Source organism: Sander lucioperca, chromosome 15 (assembly GCF_008315115.2).
Source record: "Sander lucioperca isolate FBNREF2018 chromosome 15, SLUC_FBN_1.2, whole genome shotgun sequence".
Lineage (NCBI taxonomy): Eukaryota > Metazoa > Chordata > Actinopteri > Perciformes > Percidae > Sander > Sander lucioperca.
In genome coordinates this window covers 10,625,693-10,646,678 of record NC_050187.1, presented here as the reverse complement: position 1 = coordinate 10,646,678, position 20,986 = coordinate 10,625,693, and the positions used below count along the sequence as shown (strand labels likewise).

At 43.1% G+C, this 20,986-nt stretch overlaps 1 protein-coding gene across 2 annotated transcripts in view; it reads left to right on the top strand.

The window, feature by feature from the left end:
- The window catches only part of LOC116039332 (inositol polyphosphate-5-phosphatase A), a 188,407-nt gene that overhangs the window by 129,156 nt on the left and 38,265 nt on the right, over positions 1 to 20,986 (top strand). For both annotated transcript variants that reach the window (XM_031284068.2, XM_035991941.1), the window contains exon 9: positions 7,417 to 7,501. In XM_031284068.2, coding sequence (XP_031139928.1) covers positions 7,417 to 7,501 — 85 coding nt within the window. The remainder of the gene's footprint in view (positions 1 to 7,416; positions 7,502 to 20,986) is intronic.

Here is a 20,986-nt window from a genome sequence, read left to right as displayed (position 1 = left end):
AAACAAACACTACCTGACTCTGGGTCTGTATGTCAGTTCATGGTAGTTTGATGAGACGCAATTCATTTTGGTGCATTTCCCCTATTTAGGAAAAAGCACCATGTTGTCACAATAAACCCCGGAATAACAAAGGTGTTACTGTACAACCAGATTTTGGCATAGGGCCCCCCCCCCCCTAAGGCTGCGTTGAAAGACTGCACAGGTTTTCAGATGGTCCGGCGAAAACGCTGGTCTTTCTATTCAGCAGCGGCCTGCGGCGAGAAGTTGAGACAGATTCAACTTTTGGAAAGTTTTTTTTCTCTCTCTCTCTCTGTTTTTCTCCGTTAAAAGAAGCTGCCTTCAAGTGCGGTCGAAAATGTCGATCTATCAACGATCTGACGGAAAACAATAATCGTGAAATATAAAGTATACTTGTTCTACATTGGGGTTAAAAAACACAACAGGACATCACACACGTTGGCCATTTTAAGTGACACTCCCACCGCCTGCACCACCACCCTGCAACAAATCGCTGGATCACATTTTCTAGTGTGAATTGGCACTAAAAGATAGGACCACAACTAGGGCTGCACGATATGAGGGAAGCATCTAGTTGCGATTATTTTGACTGACATTGCGATATGATTCACGATATTGGAGGGAATGATCATTTTTGTATCATTATTCTCATTTTCAATGAAAAAATATATTTAAAAAAAATTATTGAAGTGTGATTTTTTTTTTTTTTTTGCGAGGATCTGTACCAAACTAAGATTTTTTTTCTTTAGTCTGTAGGATACAATTTGTAGGCCGGGACGTCTCTGCAGCACCACAATACTTTATTTTAGAATGGTTTGACACATATTTTGCCCTAGAGCTTAGATCGGCCCAAAAAATCAAGCCCGAACCTGCCCGAGCCCGAGCACGTTGTGTCCGAGCCCGGCCCGGCCCGACACATTAACTGTAATTATGAGCCCGAGCCCGATTTAAACCCGACAATTTTTTAATACGTGGGCCGTTATAACTGACGTTCTCAACTACAATTCAGAGTTGTTTGAACTACAGAAATCTGTTTAGAAGAATACAACAAGGACGAAGCATGTAAACTGCGCTGTTTGTTTAGAATGGAACGGATCGCAAGTGGATCTGAATGAAGAAACGTAAAAAAATGATGAACAACATATTGTTGTCACTGCCCACGACTTGTTTAAACTGCTTCCATACCTCTGACTTTCCTCCACACTTGCTCAAAGGTAATTCTCCTGTTTTTCTTTTTTTCTTTACATCTTCAAGCTACCGGTGTGATGCGTGCGAGAGGAGGAGACTCCGTGCATGACACGTGCTGCATTTTGTAACTGCAGCCTAACTTTTGTACACTTTTGTTACTTTTATATAGCCTATATATATATATTTATAATATTTCTGATTATGGCATAGCTATCTCCCCACCCAAATAGGATAATAAGGTAATGGATAAAAAAAAAAAATAAATTGCTTGATCAAGGGTCCGGCCCGTGCCCGGCCCGGCCCGAGGATGCGGCAGAAAAATAACGGCCCGAGCCCGACCCGAGGTCCGGTCGGGCTCGGGTCGGGCTCGGGCTTGGGCCAAGAATCTAAACTCTATTTTGCCCCCCCCCCCCCCTCCCCGCGATTTGGATATTGCACTAGTTCATATTGTGCAGCCCTAACCACAACATTACATAATAACCCAGTTGATTTTGTACCTTAGTGGTGCAACAAATTAACAAATCAAAAATCAAATTACCAACAAACAATTGACACAAAGGGAAACTTTGCCCCCAGGGTGTCGGGGGCCCGGGGCAGGTGCTCGCTTTTCCGGGCTGGTAATCCAGTCTTGAGTAAAGTTGGTCTGGTATTCATTTCCAGAAATTGTAGACCTCCATGGATTCAGCAGACACCTCTCAGTGACCATTAAAGAACGTTGTCTTGTCTGCTCCTCACATTAACTCCAATGTTGGCTTCACCTTTGCTCAAAGGTGTCTTCCACATCTTGAGTTTGTGTTGACAGTGCTGTTGACTTATTTGACTTATTTGTTAACCTCTGTGTGACCGCAGCAACATCCTTGCACCCCCTCAGCACCCTATCTTCCCTGCATGGTGTTCCTTGGTGGGGTGGGCGTTACTGAGGAGCTATGGTGCTAACAGGAGAGACGAGGGAAAGGCTGTCCTGCAGTGTCAAAGGTCCCGTCAGGGGCCATCCCTGGCCTATTCAGAAAGACGTCACCCAGCACATTCTTCACAATGTTAACATTCTCCCAAATTCTCAACATTTACTTACAATGGATGACTGCGCTCAGCACAGCTATTGTGTGCAAAGTCGAATCTGAACGGCCAACTTATGGTAAGTCATCTTGTCAATATAATCATGACATGGCCCCCCGTTGCACCCTCATAATCTCATATAGACTGTCTATTATGGCTCAGTTCAGCTGTCACTCACAGCGTGTAATCTGGCGAGAAGTCAGTGAGGGATTGAAGCCTGTGTGTGGATGAAGGATTTATAAGCAGGCAGTTTTTTTTACGTGTTATTGAGTGTTATCTTTGATATCCGTGTGTGTGGTACAAGAGCATTTCTTGTGCACAGGTGGGTTTCTTTTTTTTGTTGCGTTCACTTCTATGACAGCATCGAATCAGAATGAGCGAATGTGCTGTGGTTGCTTTGTGCTGGTGGTTTAAGGAGCCTGGGAGCAGAGTCAGGGGCCATGTTATAAATTAGCGTCTGACCCCTGTCTTTGTGGCCCCTAGGAAGGCCTGATGAAGGCCCCAGCCCGTACCTCAGTGAGAACGGCCCTTGTGAAGAGCCTCTTTCAGGGGTGTCACTGCGCGATGAATTGGCCCACAGAAGCATGTTTATAGACTGTGTAAAGGAGTGCGTCTTTGTGGGAGAATGTCACTGACACTGGTACAGTTTGCTTGAATGAACTGTGATGACGAGGCTAATGGGGCCCCCGCCGGAGGGTGAGGGTCAGCGAAGCGGGCCCCCCAAGCTCGGGACCCCCCACCCTCAGGCTCTTTTCACGCCCAGTAGCTGTAGCTAATGTTGCAATTCTTCGTCGTCGTCCCCCCACCACAAAGGCCAAGAAAAAAGTCAACTTTCACACCAGCGGGTCACCATGAGTGCTTTAGGAAATGATCGTGTAAACAGAGTGTTACCTTCTGACCTGTGGCTGATACCTTGGAGCAGCAGACAAAACAGCCAGGCTGCGGGTATTAGACATGGCTGTTAGCAGGATAAAGCTCCAGGCGACAGAGGAGGGAGTCCTATTAAGGAGATTGTGTTTGTATTATCATCTGATCTGCACATGTACAGATTACTGACTGAAACTAAGTAAACCCCAGTTTGGATTTTATTAGATTTACCTTTGCTTATTTTCTTCACTCACAGCAGCAGATGCGGTTAATTCTCTATTAGCGCAAGGAATACAGGAGTTCCCACGGCTGTAACAATTGCATTGACGGTCGTCCACAGACATTTTACTGCCCTCCGTTTGAGCCAATAGGATAAACTGACCACTAACCCTGTTTGAATAGAGCTGAGTCTCTTAGCACCAGGATGTAAGGGTCATTAATGACATCAGTCCCAGTTAGTGTTAGAGCGTATAAACGTCCGCAAGTGTTTCGCACACACACCTTCCAGTCTGTTTTTGAGTCCCTATCAAGGCACAAATATTTCTCCTGCGCACACAACCCAAGCATCACACCTCATTGTTTCTATTTGGCCCCACCTCTTTACTCTGTAACCGTAAGCTTTTTAAGAAACCACTGCGTCATCAGTCATTTGCTTTGCCAATAATGTTTACCGCTACTGCCGTCAAACAAGAGGCCTTTTAGTATTGCTGGTAGAGCTGAAACGATCAATAAATCGATAAGTTGAACGGCAAAAGTGACAAAGATTCACTGGTTCTAGATTCTCAAATGTGATGATTTGCTGCTTTAACCTGTGTGTTGTCTTCGGGTCAAATTTGACCCATTTTCTAAATGTCTATATCAGAAATATGGGTTTCTTTTTAACTTCCTAATTTTAATTAAGCAAAAATAACATGTACGATTCCATACAACGCGCTTCGCAAGTACAACGGATCGGATCTCTAATTTCATTGATTTTGGGATGTTTTGTTACATTTTTTAGCATTTGAAAAAGAAATTGAAACGTTTCGAAACAGTATCCCAACTGAATGTTGACGTATACCAGTCTGTGATTATCCTTCCTGCTTTTTTAACTCAAGGATTAGGTATAATTTCCTATAAATGAGGTTTATTGACCATGAATTCCAAAAATAAGTGTAAAACTAGTAATAAGTTGGTGTTAGCGGTGTTTATACATGGGAATAAAAAGAGGTGTAAAATGGCAACCCGTTGTTTGGCCCGGGAGGACGACAAGTGCATGGTCCAATGGAAGACAACACAAGGGTTAAAAAAATCTATGACAGTAACTGAATAAACAAACAAGCAATTTGAAGATGTCAAAGTTTATTTTTTTTATACTTTATAGACCATACCTTTAATCAATTACTTGAGAAAAGTAATTGTTAGTTGCAGCCCAAATTGCAACTACACTTTTACAACTACCGTTTTATTCAAATAACGGATATAAATGTTCTTCATTCACTCGCGCATAACTACAGGAAAGAATGGAGCAGATGGCCATCATATAGATGTAACGGTCAGGTCTTGTAAATTAATAATTACATCAATCATATTGTGAAACATTTTAGTTTTTATTTTGGGGATGAAATTCTAAATGCTGGCCCCCATCTTTCTTTTGACCCCTCTTGAAAATCCTATCGGATAGAAAGACGATGTAGTTTCTGTTTGATATAATGTGATGTCAAAGTTACATACTCTCTATTTAATGTATTAGCTGCGTTCCCCGCCTTTTTCCTCCAGTCACCTTCGCCTCCCTGCCCATTCCCTCTCTCTGCCTCATAGAGAAGAAGTGGACATGCTTTACGACAGCCGGCCAGAGCCGAGACCCACCACTAAGAAGAGGCTTCTTCTCTCTTTACGGCCCCATAAATATATTGTTATCTGAGCCTGGGAAGTCCACGTTGAGATTTATCCGCACGGTTAGTGGAGATAGTGAGCCAAGCATCCTGAATCATTAATTACACAAGAGGCTGTGCTATGTCCCCCTTAATTTCCTATCTCTGCTCTGTAGAAGAGCCACTTTCAAGTAGGTGATGAGGCTTAGGAGTTAATTATATGTCGCTTAGGTGCATTTTTTTTTTTTTTTTTAAGCACTGGGATGCTGGCGCTGTGATGAGGATCTGGAGATTTGGAAGTTGTCCATGACAGAGATGATCTAAACTCTATGAATCCTCTGACACTATACTCTCAGGTTTAAAAAAAGCAATGCATACAGTACATTAAGAACATTTGAGACAAGGGACAATAAAATGTGCCGGATTGAAACTCCGTTGGGAGGCATCAAAAGACACTTTAGTTACACTCTAAGTGAGGCTCTGCGTGGCTGGAGTCTTTCAAGCTGTACTAGTCTGTTTGTGAATCTCGGTCTAAAACCTAGAAGCCCACCAACAAACCTACAGAGTCAGTAGAAAGTTTACCTTTCTCCCAGGCAGCTGCCACCATGTCACCGCTGGGCACAGGACCAACATAGGGGATATCTGCAGGATTCAGCTCTTCAGGGTTGGGGCTGGTTCACTCTCCCTTTGATCAATTTGGTAAAGTGAATTTTCTTTGCCGTCAAAGCAGATTATCAAAGGGAATAGTCAAAATGTATTAATTGAATTGTGGTGTCAGCTGAGAACAAACAGTTTGATCTGAAGTGTGTTTACTTGAATCCGTGCGAAAGACCGTCTCTGAGCCGTTTCGTTCTCTCATTTGTTTGTATAGTGCACATAGGAAATTGCCATATCACTAGGTTTGCTTAATACATGGTGTCCTGAAGGCAAATAGATGTTTCTTCCAAGGAGTTTTTCCTTATCCAATCGACGGTTAATGGACAGAGGGTGCTGTAAACCCCCTTAAGGCAAATTGTGTATTGTGATTTGTAATATTGGGCTATATAATTTAAATACTTATACTTTGAAATAAAGTAATACTACAACAGAATAGTTTTAATAATGACCATTAGTCCAGAATATTTGTTTTTTTACAAGGTTACAAGCAGTATGAAAACCTACAGTCATGAGAAAAAATTAGGACACCCATGCTAATGTTGACTAAAAAGAGGAATTAAAAAATCATCTTTAGGAAATTGATCTTAATGCCTTAATTAAAAAAATGAGGAAAAATCCAAACTTTAAGGACACCCATTTTCTTTGTGAATCAATAATGTATCGTAAATAAATAAATGTTCTTCCTTAAAATAAGTAAGTAAGTACACCCCTATGTTAAATTCCCATAGAGGCAGGCAGATTTTGATTTTTAAAGGCCAGTTATTTCATGGATCCAGGATACTATGCATCCTGATAAAGTTCCCTTGGCCTTTGGAATTAAAATAGCCCCACATCATCACATACCCTTCACCATACCTAGAGACTGGCATGGGGTACTTCCCATAAAATCATCTCTCAATGCAAATCAAACATGCTATTAGGCTAACTGAAATAAAACCATTTCAAAACCAATTGGTGTCCTTAAAGATTGGATTTTTCCTAATTTTTTTAATTAAGGCATTAAGATCAATTTCCTAAAGATGATTTTTTAGTTCCTCTTTTTAGTCAACATTAGCATGGGTGTCCTAATTTTTTCTCATGACTGTATTTTTCCTCCTCACCTATAAACCCTCCAGAGCCCATGCTGTCTGTCCATGGGCAGCCCCCCTCACTCTGATATCTCTCCAAAAAAGTACAACATAGGAACATTTTATTTCTGCTTGAGGTACTTCTTCTTCTTCTTCTTCTTCTTCTTCTTCTTCTTCTTCTTCTTCTTCTTCTTCTTCTTCTCATAGGCCTCCTGTTGCTCCTGAACATTTGCATTTCTAATTCCATGTTTCTGTCATTTTCTTTATCAGCCCCCATCCTTACATCCACCCTGTGTGCTCTGTGGTCAATCATGAATGCCATAAAACTCATGTACCAAAAGATTGTGTCAGATCACAAAAGATGTCAAAAAGCTTTCCCGAACAAAGTCATCGCCCCAGCTCTGTTAAGGTCAATATCTTCTAACTGAAGTGTTCAGACCACCAGGTGGTGCTGTGGCCCTCACGAACTAAATACCCTCAGGTCAAGGGAATCATCAAATGACAGCTTTGGAAAAAAAAGTCTTTGGCAACTAGTGGTGATGTTTGTCAAGAATGTCAGGGTCCTTATTGTTAATTAGAATGTATTTTTTTTTAGAATTTGGGATTAAGAGGATTGGTGATTTTCAGTTGCCCGACCTGCCAGCACCCATCGCAGAGGTTATAGTGGTTGTTTAAAACATTCTCTGACAAACGGTTTTCATGTGTTTCAGGATCACGGACCAGCGGCATGAGAAGTTGCCATATTTTGTCTTTGGGGACTTTAACTTCAGGTTGGACTCGAAGCAGGTCATTGAGGTGAGTCTTTTTGTATTAAACCAAACAAGTGATGGAAGATTAATTGTATAGATTATCTGTGCGATATGGGGACATTTGTGTTTGCAATAATATACTATATATAGATACAGTATGTGGTTAAGCTATCAAACTTGTAGTAATATAAAGTGTGTGTGTGTGTGTGTGTGTGTGTGTGTGTGTGTGTGTGTGTGTGTGTGTGTGTATTGGAGAGAGACTGCAATATAGTAAAAGTGCTTTAGGAGCCCACTGTCTCTCTAGAGTTATGACTCATTAAACGCTTCACTGTTGCTGGCCCAGCTGTGTTTGCCAACTGAGCCTCCAAGTGCATTGTTATGTTATGGTGCCATTCACTGCTCTTTCTCTCTCCCTTCCTCCTGCTCCCTCCTGCTCCCTCCCACCCCTCTTTCTTCCTCCTCCTTCTCCTCCTCCTCCCCTCCTTTTCTTGGTGCAAATGAGGCCGGTGAGAGCCAAGGTAGCACAGTCATTCAGCATTCTCCATGAGGAGATGGCGGGGGTGGGGGGGTGGGGGGGGGGGGGGGGTTTAGTGGCATAACAAGTCATAAAGGCCCACCGCAGACAGTGGTGTCCTATGATAACAGAGTGGGAGAGCCACTTGTTGGCCGATCCTCTCCCTCCTCTGCAGCACAATGGCCCCTGGAGTCAGTGGGCCTGTTCAAGGTGTGGGCATTGTTCATTTCAACCAGAGCCCCATTCAGGGCAGAAGGGAAGAGGAGGGAAGGCTTTCTGAATGAATTTTTTTGCTCAAATGACTTAGGAAGGACTTCACTCTGTGTGGCACGCAAGAAGAAACCGTTTGTAGTTTAGTCATCCAGCCACTAGGGGAGCAGTAAACCGCCATCAGCTGAGTGGGATCAGCAATCCGGGCAGGCGCATTGATTGATGGCCTCAAAGTTTGTGCAGTAGATTTGATTTTTGGTCTGTAACTGGGTCACATTAACCAACTGATCATGTGAACATGCTTCGGAGCTAATAAATCCGAGTACAGAATCCACAACAGCAGATGTGCAAACACTGAGGCTATTCAGACGTCAACTTTTTGCAATTAAATGTCACCTGGCACACATTTAGGTCGCCACAGTGATTTTAAAGCGGTTATAGGCTGTTTTATATCTATATATCAGCATTTCTCTGTTCTATACATTGAAATATACAGTATAAAATGTGACTTGGTTTTATAAAAAGAAAGATGTGTTTTCAGTGCCAGTACTGGCAGGCAGGACAGATATATTAAGCTGAAAGGAGAGCATCCAATTAAACAAAGTCAGATGAGATGCTTTGAAGCTTGTCCGTGTTTCTCCCGTATAGCTAATCTAGATAACTCTGTCCTCATGTTTCCTGTCTTGTCCGCGCTGCTCTGTGGTAGGTGAGCGCTCACCCTCTCCATGTCTCTACCACTCTGAGATGCTGTCTGAGTGCAGGAGGGGTCATGAACCCTTTTCCAGGGATGTGTCAGGCTTGCATCGGTGAATGCCCATCTCTGCCCCCTGCTCCCCTCCACACAGCTCCTTTTCTTATGCACCTTGGGCCCCCATTCACACACACATTCACATCCATAGCGAATACACACACACACACACAAACCAATTTGTTAGGCTAAATGAACCTGATTGATTCACCCCCATTTAAAGAGGTGTGACAGCAATGCTGGGGGTCCTTTTCAGACATCCTCTCAGGAAGTTAGAGCTGTGGGCTATGGCATAAAGCACACACACACACACACACATAGACATTTTCCCTCCATCTTAATGAGGGTTCCTCAAACCTGCCGACCATTTAATGGTTAATGTAACAACAGAAAAGGCTGATGATGTCATCTGTGTGAAAATGCGTGGTTAGAGGGGCAGCACTGCTCAATATAAACCCGTCCTTCGCAGTGGTCAACCTGTCTGATTTAACAGTGACCTTTTGCGTTAGTGGCAGAGAGAGCCGTGATGTCACCAATAAACAAATGGGTTGCAACCTTAGCGCAGGACGTAACTCACAGCCGGGAGGCCGTTTTAAGCCCTTTAATGACAATTAATGTCAACAGGACAATTAGTGCACATCCACTGAAGTGCTTAACTGTAGATGGGCTGGTGGTGGATCGATCGTCCATACTTATCCGAAGATTGATTCAGACACCGAGAGGCCGGCTCTCATTCTCACTGTCTGAGAGTCTCATTTTTTCACTTTTTGCTCTATTCTCTCTTCACTTTTCAATCGATAGGAAAGGGCCCGAAAAAGCTATGCAGATGAATAGATACTTTTGCTGTGTTAAGTGGATGAAATAATCGCAAATTGAAACTACTTGCCTTTTTGATTTGTTGAACACCAAGGGGCAACCCCTTAAGCACCCATGGGGCTCACTAGGCCCCACTTTGAGAGTCACTAGATCAGAAAATACCCCAGTACATTTCTCTACAGCTGCACGCTACACCACTTCTCTTCTTCTCCGTCTCTGGTCCATTGTGGGTGACTAGACTGTGGACAACCACTAGCCACTCCCCTGTCACCCATCCTGCCTTATGGGTGCGTGGATGGGACAGGGGGTATTTTAGGATGTATCCATGTGTGTACAGAAAAAGGAGGTTGGTTTGGAAGGGGGTGGGTTTGATATTGTCACAGGGAAAATTCCAGGTGGCAAATTCCTGGCATGCTTGTGCGGCAGGATCAGTAACCAAAGGCCTGAGGCCGCCCCCCTCCTGCCCGGTCCGGGCAACCCCATTAATTGTGTCCGACAGAGGGAATTGGTTTCAATTGACCCCCATTCAGCGGCCCTTTGACTGGCAGACAAAAGACACAGCCACGTGGAGACTAATGCTAGGGCTGAGCAGCCTGGAGGTGGTCCAGTCCCCACCAACCTTCTCTCTCCTCTCCCATGGGTGGGATCAGGCTTTGGCTTGATCATGCTTTGCATCGGTGCTGATAAAACAGGAAAGCACAAAATGAATGGCTTTTGAAGGTTTTGTCTGGCGAATCAAATACTTCACAGCCTGCAATTTCTTTGATTCCTTCATGGAGCACTCATGTTCAAGCCAGTAGTGACCCAACTGACTAAAGATGCAGTGCATGCGGTCCCCAGACCTGTTGCAATAAAAGAAACTTGATTGTGGAGTTTTGAAGAGAGAGCCCAAATTAGGGACGGCAAATTATATATGAAGATGGAAGCGGGCAGTGAGCACTACGCGATTGGTGTTGGATGACATCTTAAACGTAAAAAGGTTGATATTATTGATCTCAACCATGCATGTAAATCCATTTCCTTCCATTGAACTGTATGCCTCAATTAAGATAAGTACGTTTCAGCTTATTCTTGATCTGTCTTTCTCACCCACTTCCATTCTGTCTCTTTCCTGGTCTCCCTTTTAAAGATTTACTCCATTGTTTTTATGAACATCAATATCATTAAATACTCCATTGTTTTTATGAACATCAATATCATTAAATACAATTGCCATCCCTGACTTAACTTTGATTTGTGAACAGTAACCCTGTGACTGCTGCTCTGAAGCCTCCAGTATCTGGTTTGTAGCTGCTGCAATAGGAATCTGCATTTAACAATTTTTCATTTGTTTATTAACAGTTAGTAAATGAACATCTTCATTTATTAACATATGTGCTTACATATTTTTTTTTAAAGGCATTTAATAAGCCTTGTTTCCAGTTCATGTGCCAATGTGAACTTAAACCAGTGTGACGAGGCAGACAGATTTACAGCAGATAGCATTGTTGCAGGTATAAGTGGTCCGAATCACAGTGGGAGCAAGCAGGAGTAGGGCGATGTTAAAATGGGCGGTGATGGTGCGAAATCCTGCAGGATCAGACAGGTGATTTAGAAAATGGCCCTCACACAAACACCTGTCACTGCCAATGTGTGTCATGTTTACAGTAACAACAAGGTTACAGTAATAATTCAGTAATCCCTGAGACAATCCTGTTATAGAAACCCATGTTCAGCCATTCAGACCAAAGCTGAGCAGCGCTCAGTCATGGCGCCGGGTCACATAACCGTTGTTGACTCATTCACACTTACAGCAAACACAACTTTTTCTGGGTTCCATGCTTCAGTCAGTGGATGGTATAAGGTGTACAGTGGTGTGTGTGTGTGTGTGTGTGTGTGTGTGTGTGTGTGTGTCCCTCGAGGTGGCCGGTGGCCATGAATCAGCGGTGTCGATGACAGGCCTAGGGCTCCGTGCCTGGACTCCTAGTATATTTAAAATCCCTCCTAATTAAACTTAATAGAATGTAAATTTAATATCTGCAGAGATTGTGTGCTGCTGGCCGGCCTGCTCCAATTTAAGGATTGATAGAGGCCAGCGGGAAGGTTAATTGCTGACTTGATCTACTGTCCCTGTGACATGGTGTGGGGCTGTTTTAATTGGGGCTGATCTGCTGCTACATGGACAGATTTCATTAGGCTAGCTGGCCTCTCACTGACTGGAGAGAGGTTTGGATCAGCGCCCCCTGTCTGCGTCTGCAGGCAGTGCAGAGGGCCGGACCAGGCATCAATCTTCCTCCCTTCCTTTGTCCTGTGTCCTTTCTCTCGCTTGAGCAGCATGAAATTAAAGGTGGGGCCCTAGACTAGCCCCTCTCCTAATGAATGCTGTAAAATGCTCAGTAATGACAGGCCAGCATGATAGATCAGTCATTTTTCACACTGTGGAATTACGCAACGCACACGCCCATGACAACTGAGAAAACATATGAAAGATAAATTCTGTCATGAATGCCGACTTTTCTTTATTTGTGTTTATTGCGGCATGAATGTGTGAGGTTTTATACATAAGGGGTCTGGGAGGATTGCTTTGCTATTTTTGGACATTTCTGATCTTCTATTTATAGATGCTAAATTTACATTTCGGAAGAAATATCATTGCCTTGATCCAGTCTGAAAAAAGTTCTGAAAAACAACCAAAGAAAGACTTTAGTGACTATCTCTGAGCACCATTATTTGTTAATCTAATATGAATACCTTATTTTTTGTTTTTATTTCACCTATCTTTTTACAGGCAAGTCATTAAGAACAGCTTCTTATTTACAATGCCAGCCTGACATGTGACAAAGCCACATAGGGGAAGGGAAGGAGATAAGGGCTAGGGAATAAAATCTATTAGACATACATACAGTTTAAAAGGACATAAAATGCAATTTAAAATACAAGTTATACGTTACACGTGTTGACAGCAGTCAACACGTATAACGAGAAAAGTGCAAGGATGAGATGGCGTTTTTGAAAGATGTAATGGTAATGAGTTTGCCAGTTACAGTAATACTGTAGGTGTCACGTTTAACTACAGGAAGGAAACTTAAAATAGGTTGTCTGTGCATGTTACCTACAGTCTGTGTGTTGCCCCTGTAGTTGAAACCAACAGGAGTTCATCACATAGTCAATGGCCATTGTCCTGGCTGCTGAACCTAGTCTGAGTAAATAATTTGCACCAGTAAAGTGTAAACAATTTTCCCTTTTTATTCCCGGCTTTGACTAGCATGTGTGTATCTGGCCAGCTATAAATCAAAAGGCGGCCAGTGTAATTAAGTGTACACTACATTAGTCAGGCTAATTAATTTTGGAGGCCATCCATCCATTAACCAGCGGGCCAGCACTGATTGGGCCTCTGTTGTGTGGAACCCCTGACGCTAGGGACTGCACCTTCCTTGGCTGCCCTCAGTTTCCCAGATACACCCATGCATTAACACCCAGAGTCACAGATGTATTACACACACATACACGCACCAGACCCTCGTGTACTTAATCAGATTTGGACTAAAAAGAGAAGCTTATTACAATACATTTGGCAGGTTTTATGTCATAATTCTTCCGGATACTGTTCTTCCTTCTTAATTGATTGTCGAATATGGAGTATTAGCAAAGCTCACGTTACTGAGAGGAGGTTTTATTGCTAGGCCAAGTTGTATTGACAAGTCCTTTTACATGGTTTGTCGTAGCCTACTAAATCAATATACTTTTCTGTGAAAGACAACTCACCTGACAGCCTTGATTGTCCTGGTGCAGTAAACCCCACCCAATGATTTGCTACATACCTTACAGGTTCAAACTGACTTATTAACACCTACTATTTGCTCCCCCCGCCTGTTTATGGCCACACGGGCAAAACCTGTAATGGAGATGTTTCCTCACAATACAATAAAGGCATATTATCTGGCTAGAAGAGTCCAATCTATCACAATGAGGGCCCATTATATCACAGATAACCCATCTGGATATAGAGGGAGACTATTCCCTCTGGACAACAGCGCCTGTTCTCTCTCTCTCTCTCTCTCTCTTCTCTCTGTTTGCTTTTTTTTTTCGATGCTAATGAATACAGCGCTGAAGACACGGAGGAGAAAAAAAAGAGTTCAGCTATGAGGGCGTAACTTGAGCGATGCAGCTTTGATGGGAGCGCTGTCCATATAATTAAAACGCTGGCAAATGAAGAACAAGCAGTGGCTTCTGTTGGTCCTGCTCATTAACAACAGGCCGTTTGAGCCCGGCGCCAGCCATGCTATTGCCATTGTGTACTTGGAGGTCGGGGGGGTGGGGTGGGGGTGGGGGGGTGGCGGGCACTGTGACTGGCAGCTGGGAACACCATGCCAACGGTGGAATGGCGTGACAAACTAAGCCAAGGATGAGCGCAGAGCCTGGCACTATCAGGGCCTGGGAGGGCACGTTGCCTGGTAGGCCCCTGAGGTTGGCCCCGGTCAGGGATGTAACCTGAGGTACCCCGCAATCGTTCACCACTGCTGTCCCCTCCAGCTGGAGCCAATGTCTTCACTCCAGACTTGCCGTCACTCTTTTCTCGCAGAATAGTTTTATAGTTGTTACATCAAATAAAGATTTGTCATGATTATTGGGTAGTGAAGTTTTGCTAAAAGCCAAGTCTGTTATTTGCAAAATACTGCCATTAAAAATATAAAAGCATTTAGGCACAACTTCGTAGCTCAAAATGCACCTCACCTTAGCACTCCACATCACATGTCGGCAAATTAGAGCCACAACTAATAATTATTTTCCTTATCAATTAATCTGCTATTATTTTCTCTATTAACCAAATAATCGTTTGGTCTCTAAAATGTCCATCACAGTTTCACAAAGTGACATTTTTAAATATCTAGTTTGTTTTCTCCAACGAACGTAAATGCCCAAAACGCAGTTTATTACCATAGTAAACCAGGAAAACCAGCAAATATTCATAATTGAGAAGCTGGAACCAGTACATTTTTGGCCATTTTGCTTAAAAAAAAATGAATTGATTGTCAAAGTTATCGCAGATTGAAGCGTAACTCTCGCCAAAATGCAACCTAGGGTCTTTTTGTGAATGTACCTGAGTCAAACTTTCGTTTAAAAGCATATTTAGGACGGAAGTGCCACTTTTAAGATTTACCGTATTTTCGGTCAAATGGCCTTTTGAATGGGATTGCAAGGGGCACTTTTATGCTAGCCTCAAAATAGCTATTTTTAAAACACCAAGAAGGCTCGACACAACATGAAACTTTGCTCCAAGTATCACCAGGGGCTCTACACCTTAACGAAAGCATTGACCCAGAGTTTACTAAAAAAGGTTTCAAACAACTCGCCGTAGCTCTTGTTGTTTCCGGCCGCTACCACCTCGGCAGTCAAAACAAGTCGATATCCGAATGCGAATGAACAGACGCCATATGAGGCTCCTTTTTCAACTACGAGGTCAATATTGTTTTTCAATAACGACAAAACAAGAAATAATCCGTGCATTTATATGGAACTAAGGGTTAGGAGCTTTCCATCTTTATTCTCCTCCCTGCTATGTTGCATTCGGAAATTGATTGTTTTTGACTGATAAAATGGCTGCGGCCGGAAACAACTACGGTGAGTTGTTCAAAATCTTTCTTTTTAGTAAACTCTGTGTACACAAACAATGTTGTCAATGCTTTCATTAAGGTGTAGAGCCCCTGGTGATACTTCAGGCAAAGTTTCATGTTGTGTCGAGCCTTCTTAGTGTTTTAAAAATAGCTATTTTGAGGCTAGCATAAAAGTGCCCCTCATTCAAAAGGCCATTTGACCGAAAAACGAGAATACGGTAAATCTTAAAAGTGGCGATTCTGTCCTAAATATGCTTTTAAATGAAGGTTTGACTCGGGTACATTCACAAAAGACCCTAGGTTGCATTTTGGCGAGGGTTACGCTTTAAGTTTCTGTTGATCGACAATTGTTTCAGCTCTACATCAAATCATTTTTAATTGTCTTTAAAAAGGCCAGGAAAAAGATCTACCACAAAAACAGACACAAGATGTTTAGCCTCTTTCAAGGAGCTTCATTCTCAAAAGAACCTCCTGTATTGAATCAGTTCTGTAAAGCAGATTAAGTGCACTTAGTTAGAGCCTCTTGGTATGTTACAAACACATGGACACTAAACTAGTAATCTTGTCAGAAGACGCATCCTTAAATTCCCCTTAGCCTTCTATCAGTGTAAAGACACCAGACACTCCATGTACAGTTTATTTAAAAGGATGGAGATAAGTCTCTTTGTGTCTTGCATTTATTAGTATCCATAATGCAGTTGCCAATATTATGCAAATTATATAAATATTGTAAATCTAATAAGGGAATCATTTGATCAGTCTGTAAATTCAAGTGGACTCAATACTCAATCCATGTCTTTTTTTTAATTTAATCTACCACACAACGTGATCTCGCTACGAACCATGAATAATCAACTTTCAGTCGGTCTCGGTCTTTCTTTATCTCTTGCTTTATTGATGGTTTTTCCCGTCTTCTGTTGGTCAGCATGGAGCCCTGCCTTTGAAATCACAAGGAGGAACAGCAACAGCTAACAGTGATGCTCTTATTTAGTCCAGATGAAATGTGGCATAAACTGTGAAGGATAGGAATCTCTTTGTGCCTGGTACATAGTGTCCAACTTGTATGATGTCAGTCTATTTTTTTCACTAATGCAGTCCTCTGCCTTTGTAGAGCAGAGCACAATAATTGTTGTTTCTCTCTCTCTCTCTGAAGGATAGAGCGGTTGCCAAGATAACACATGTTGTCTCTGGGGGCTGTGCACAAACATGCACGCACAACCATCTCCATTGCTATTTCCAGCATTTTAATCATTACCGTTTGCTCTAATGCATATGCAAAGAAGCAGTCTCTGTAAGAACGGCTGCTCATGGCTGAATTCACAGCCTGCTCAACAAGTTGGTCACCGTCACGGTTATTCACACTATTTAAATCCGGCAATAACTTAACTAAGTGGTTTTCAAACTTTTTTCACATCAAAGACACCTAAACCAGTGGTGGAATGTAACTAACTCATGCCCCTTTCTACTTCTACTCCGCTACATTTCAGAGAGAATTCTTTTTTTTTTTACACTTTTTACTCCACTACATTAATCTGACAGCTTTAGTTATTTTTTTTGTTACTTTATAAATTAAGATTTTTTCACAGAAAACACATGTAGTATATAAAATCGGATGTTTAAGTATGAATGAAACTACCCAACAATATGACGGCCTACAAGTACAGCTGAACTGATTAGACGAAAATAAATACCATTGTATTGATATATTCAACAGGTTATTTTCTTAAAGAAAAACATCAAAGGACTTAATTCCATATGCACCTTTTTAAGCAATTCTACAGCATGCGATTCACAACAGTTTTTATGGTTTCCAGTTTCTAGAATGTGACGATTTTCCCGCTTTGAGTACTTTTACTTTTGGTACTTTAAGTACATTTTCCATACTTGACCTTTACTTAAGTTACATTTTCAATGCAGGACTTTTACTTGTAACAGATTATTTGTATGCTGTGGTACTTTTATTTAAGTAAAGGATCTGAATACTTCTTCCATTACTGCCCTAAACTGACACAAATTAGACCACGGCAACCTCATTTCATAAGATTTCTGATAGGATTTTTGCATTTGGATGACCCATGACCAAATTAGTCATACATTCTGTCATTGTGGTATTTATAAATGGAATTATAGTGACAATAAATGATTCCCCTTTTTACTGGGGTCCCCCTAGAAACCCCCTCAAGGACCCTACTTTGGGAACCATCGCCTTAATGGTGTAATCATGCTATGTGTTTGCTCGTTCCATTGCAAAATGAACAAGAACAACAAAAGAACAGATGATAAAGTGTTGTGCTGTTGTTAAGGAAGCCAGTAGAAGTTTTAGGATTATTTAAAGAACTTGACCCACAGGTTTCCCACTGTGAATCTTTACTGTCAGTAGCAGAGTGATGTCCCGACAGAATGGCTCATTGTAACACAGCTGTAAACCCAGTGTTGGCACCATGGGCTTTTAAACAACTCTGCCCTCTGACATTAAAAGTCGCTGGGCTCCATTCGTATCCACACACAAATATCCCATCATATTTAAGAGGGCCCATTAAGGGCCACATTGAGAATTCATGGGCCTTTCTCTCACTCCCCCTTGTGTGATTTATCTGTGACGGCCATATTGCCGGGCCCTTTTCAGAAGGAGTGGCTCCTGTTTTTGTCTTAGAGGAGGCCCAAAACAATGCATTTCAGGCCCATTTCTCCGACAGGGCCTCCTCTTTCAGGGGGCAGAGAGAGCCGGGGCTGGCCTAACATCTGTTTGTGTCCAGAGCCAGGCGGGACCGGAGCACAGCGTGCCTCGGTGGCTCCCTTCTCCTCTCCCTGGGGGTCTTTGTTCCCGATTTCATGCTATCAGAGCGGCAGCATGTTTTCCTGCGCAGAGCTGTCAGCGGCATAAAAGGCCCTGAGTGGGGTCACATCAAGAGGGATGGGCATGAAAAATTGGTAAAATGTATCACAAAGCCCACCCACTAGATGGTTGCCTAGCGCCCTGTGGTGGGGTGTCAAGACCCCTCCTCCCTCCCCCACCTCCCCTCTGTACCTTCCTCTTTCCCCTTTCCTTGGCTGAATTACCCCTCTCTCTCTCTCTCTCTCTCTCTCTCTCTCTCTCTCTCTCTCTCTCTCTCTCTCTCTCTTTCTCGGACAAGCACATCATTTAGATGAAATGGTGCAAACAAATTAAAGGGTGGTGCTTCAAAAGAATCAATGTTCCTTGTGTGTGAGGAGGGTTTTGTGCCTCGCCAGGGTCTTCTCCTCCCAGTGCCCCCTGGAAGGAAGATGGCTGGTCACCTGCCTGCCTGAAAAAGCCATCAACTGCTTTGGTAGCTCAACTGTTGCTAAGGACAAGAAAAAGATAGTAATAATAATGTTATAATACTCCAAATGTCCACTAGTGAAATCAGTGTTGGGTGACTGGATCTTAGACTAACTAAGTTGCATATTTGTAGTATTTGTAGTCTCGGTGATAGTGCTAACCAAGCTCCTGCTCTCTTTAAAGGGTACAGAATTAGACTTTCATTAATTGTTAGGTCCTGATCTCTATCGAATACCAGAGTAATGAACTCGACAGACTCTGCATTCCTATTGGACCACCACTAATCACCAATCACTGATTGGGTCTTCAATATTCTGTAATTGACTCAGCAACGACAAATTACCTCAGTGTCTGTTTCCTTGAATTGATTCCCAGCTACAGCTCCGGTGGAATAGGTAAATTAAATGAGAGTGCAATGTTTCCTGGTGCTTAGTAAGTGTTTATACTCTATATCAATAGCTCTTCTGTTGGCCATGTTTAAATGTGCTACAATGATTGCTTCGCGGTTGGATGTGAATTTGGTTCTTCATTAACGGGATAAATGCTCTTTTTAAGTCTGAGCCGTCAAAAAGAAAACATGAATGGCCGTAGCATTGCAGCCTCCTCCTTCACATCCCAAAGCCTCCTTTTGGAAACATAACAACTGCAGCTAACAACATTCAGATGAATGCCACATTAAGATGGCTATTGAGCAATTTAAGCATGCATGGCCTTATTGAGAGGTTAAGAGAAGCCGGTACGTTAAACAGTCTTGCAGACATCTGCCGCAGTTGGTTTCAAAGTGCTGACTAAAAGTGGCAGGGGAGGTTTCTCAGATTAAATCTCTCATTAGCTTTTCTTTGTACAGGTGGCAGTAATGTGTCAAGAGCCCGACCTGAGACAAAGTCCTCCTCTTAGTGGGACTAATACGCCTCAGGAGAACCCAGCCTCCTTTTTACTGCCACTACTTTACACAGAGACACAGTCACAATGAAGCATCTGGTGGCCTTTTCCTGTGTAGAAGGCTTTTTCATGGCCATTGTGTCTGCTAGTGTGCATGTGTGAGATAAAAAGAGACAGAGATCAGGAGGCTTAGTACATTTCTGTGGCTCAACTTGTCTTGTTGAACTTACTATGTGTATTAGTATGAATCTTTACTTAAAATTTTTGAAAATCATTTCAGAACATTTGCTCCCAGCTCTGACGATGAGTTTGGGTGTGTGTGTGTGTGTGAGAGAGAGAGAGAGAGAGAGAGAGAGAGAGAGAGAGAGAGCAAGCAACCCCCCAGTAGTGGGAGGTCGCCAGGGTCAAAGTGATGAATTTTTATAGGCCTGTTCCCTGTGTTTCAGCCCTGTCCCTTTCTCTGCGCGCTGCACTGCCTCTCAAAGACAACCATGCAGGGCAATTTGTCCTGCGGGGCCCTGCAGAATGGGCCAGCAGAGAAGTTAAATACCAGGGGGGAACACACACACACACACACACACTCACTCACACAAAACATACACATACATTCAGTTTCTTTCTCACACACACATACACACCCCTCCGTCCTGTTGTCCTGAATGATTTGTGGCCTGTCCATTATCCATTCCGAGGGGACAAATGCTTTTTGGCCGGTTTGTGAAGGTAAAGCCAGAATGGCAGCCCTCAATGCGTGCCATTGTTTTAGAGAAGTTTCCCAGATGTTATAATGCACGAGATAAATAGGGCACATTATCACTACCTTGCACGCCCTCTTACCTCTCCAAGCTCGTTTTTTTTTTTGGCGAGGGCGTGGCAGGTTAGGAGACCTCCTACGACGCACACACTGCCGTCAAACCTCAGTGTCAGCTCTCACACAGCTCAACAAGTTCATGGGAAGGGGTGAGGGTTTGCGTGCGAGTCGCTTGCTGTTAGGGGTGACACAGGCAAGGTTTACTAGGGTCAATTGTTGACCAGTGGGTCACACACAGGCTAACTTTGCTGGTGATATGTCCACTCTCACCTCTCCTCCATGTTGAATCCCCATCCTGCTGTGTGTGTCAATGATGAATCCCCAGTGTTTGGAAGCATTAAATTAGCCAGCCACAGGGAGAGAGGAGTGGATAACTCTGGCTTGTGTCCAGTCAGATCGGGCGGGGAGGGTCACAGCTGATTTACTGGCTCTCCTGTGTAGTAGCTGGCACGAAAGCAGGAGGAAGAATTTGTTGTTGCCTTCTTTGGATGCCCCCTTCTACCCGGCTAGGGCAGATGTCGCAATCATGCATGCGGGATGGCCATGATGAACGGTGGCGAGTGGAAGAAAAGTGATCGCAGTGCTAAGCAATTCACGATGAACCTGCCAGCCCCGCTGGCACACCTTAACTCAGCTGGCAGCCCCTGCTTTGCGT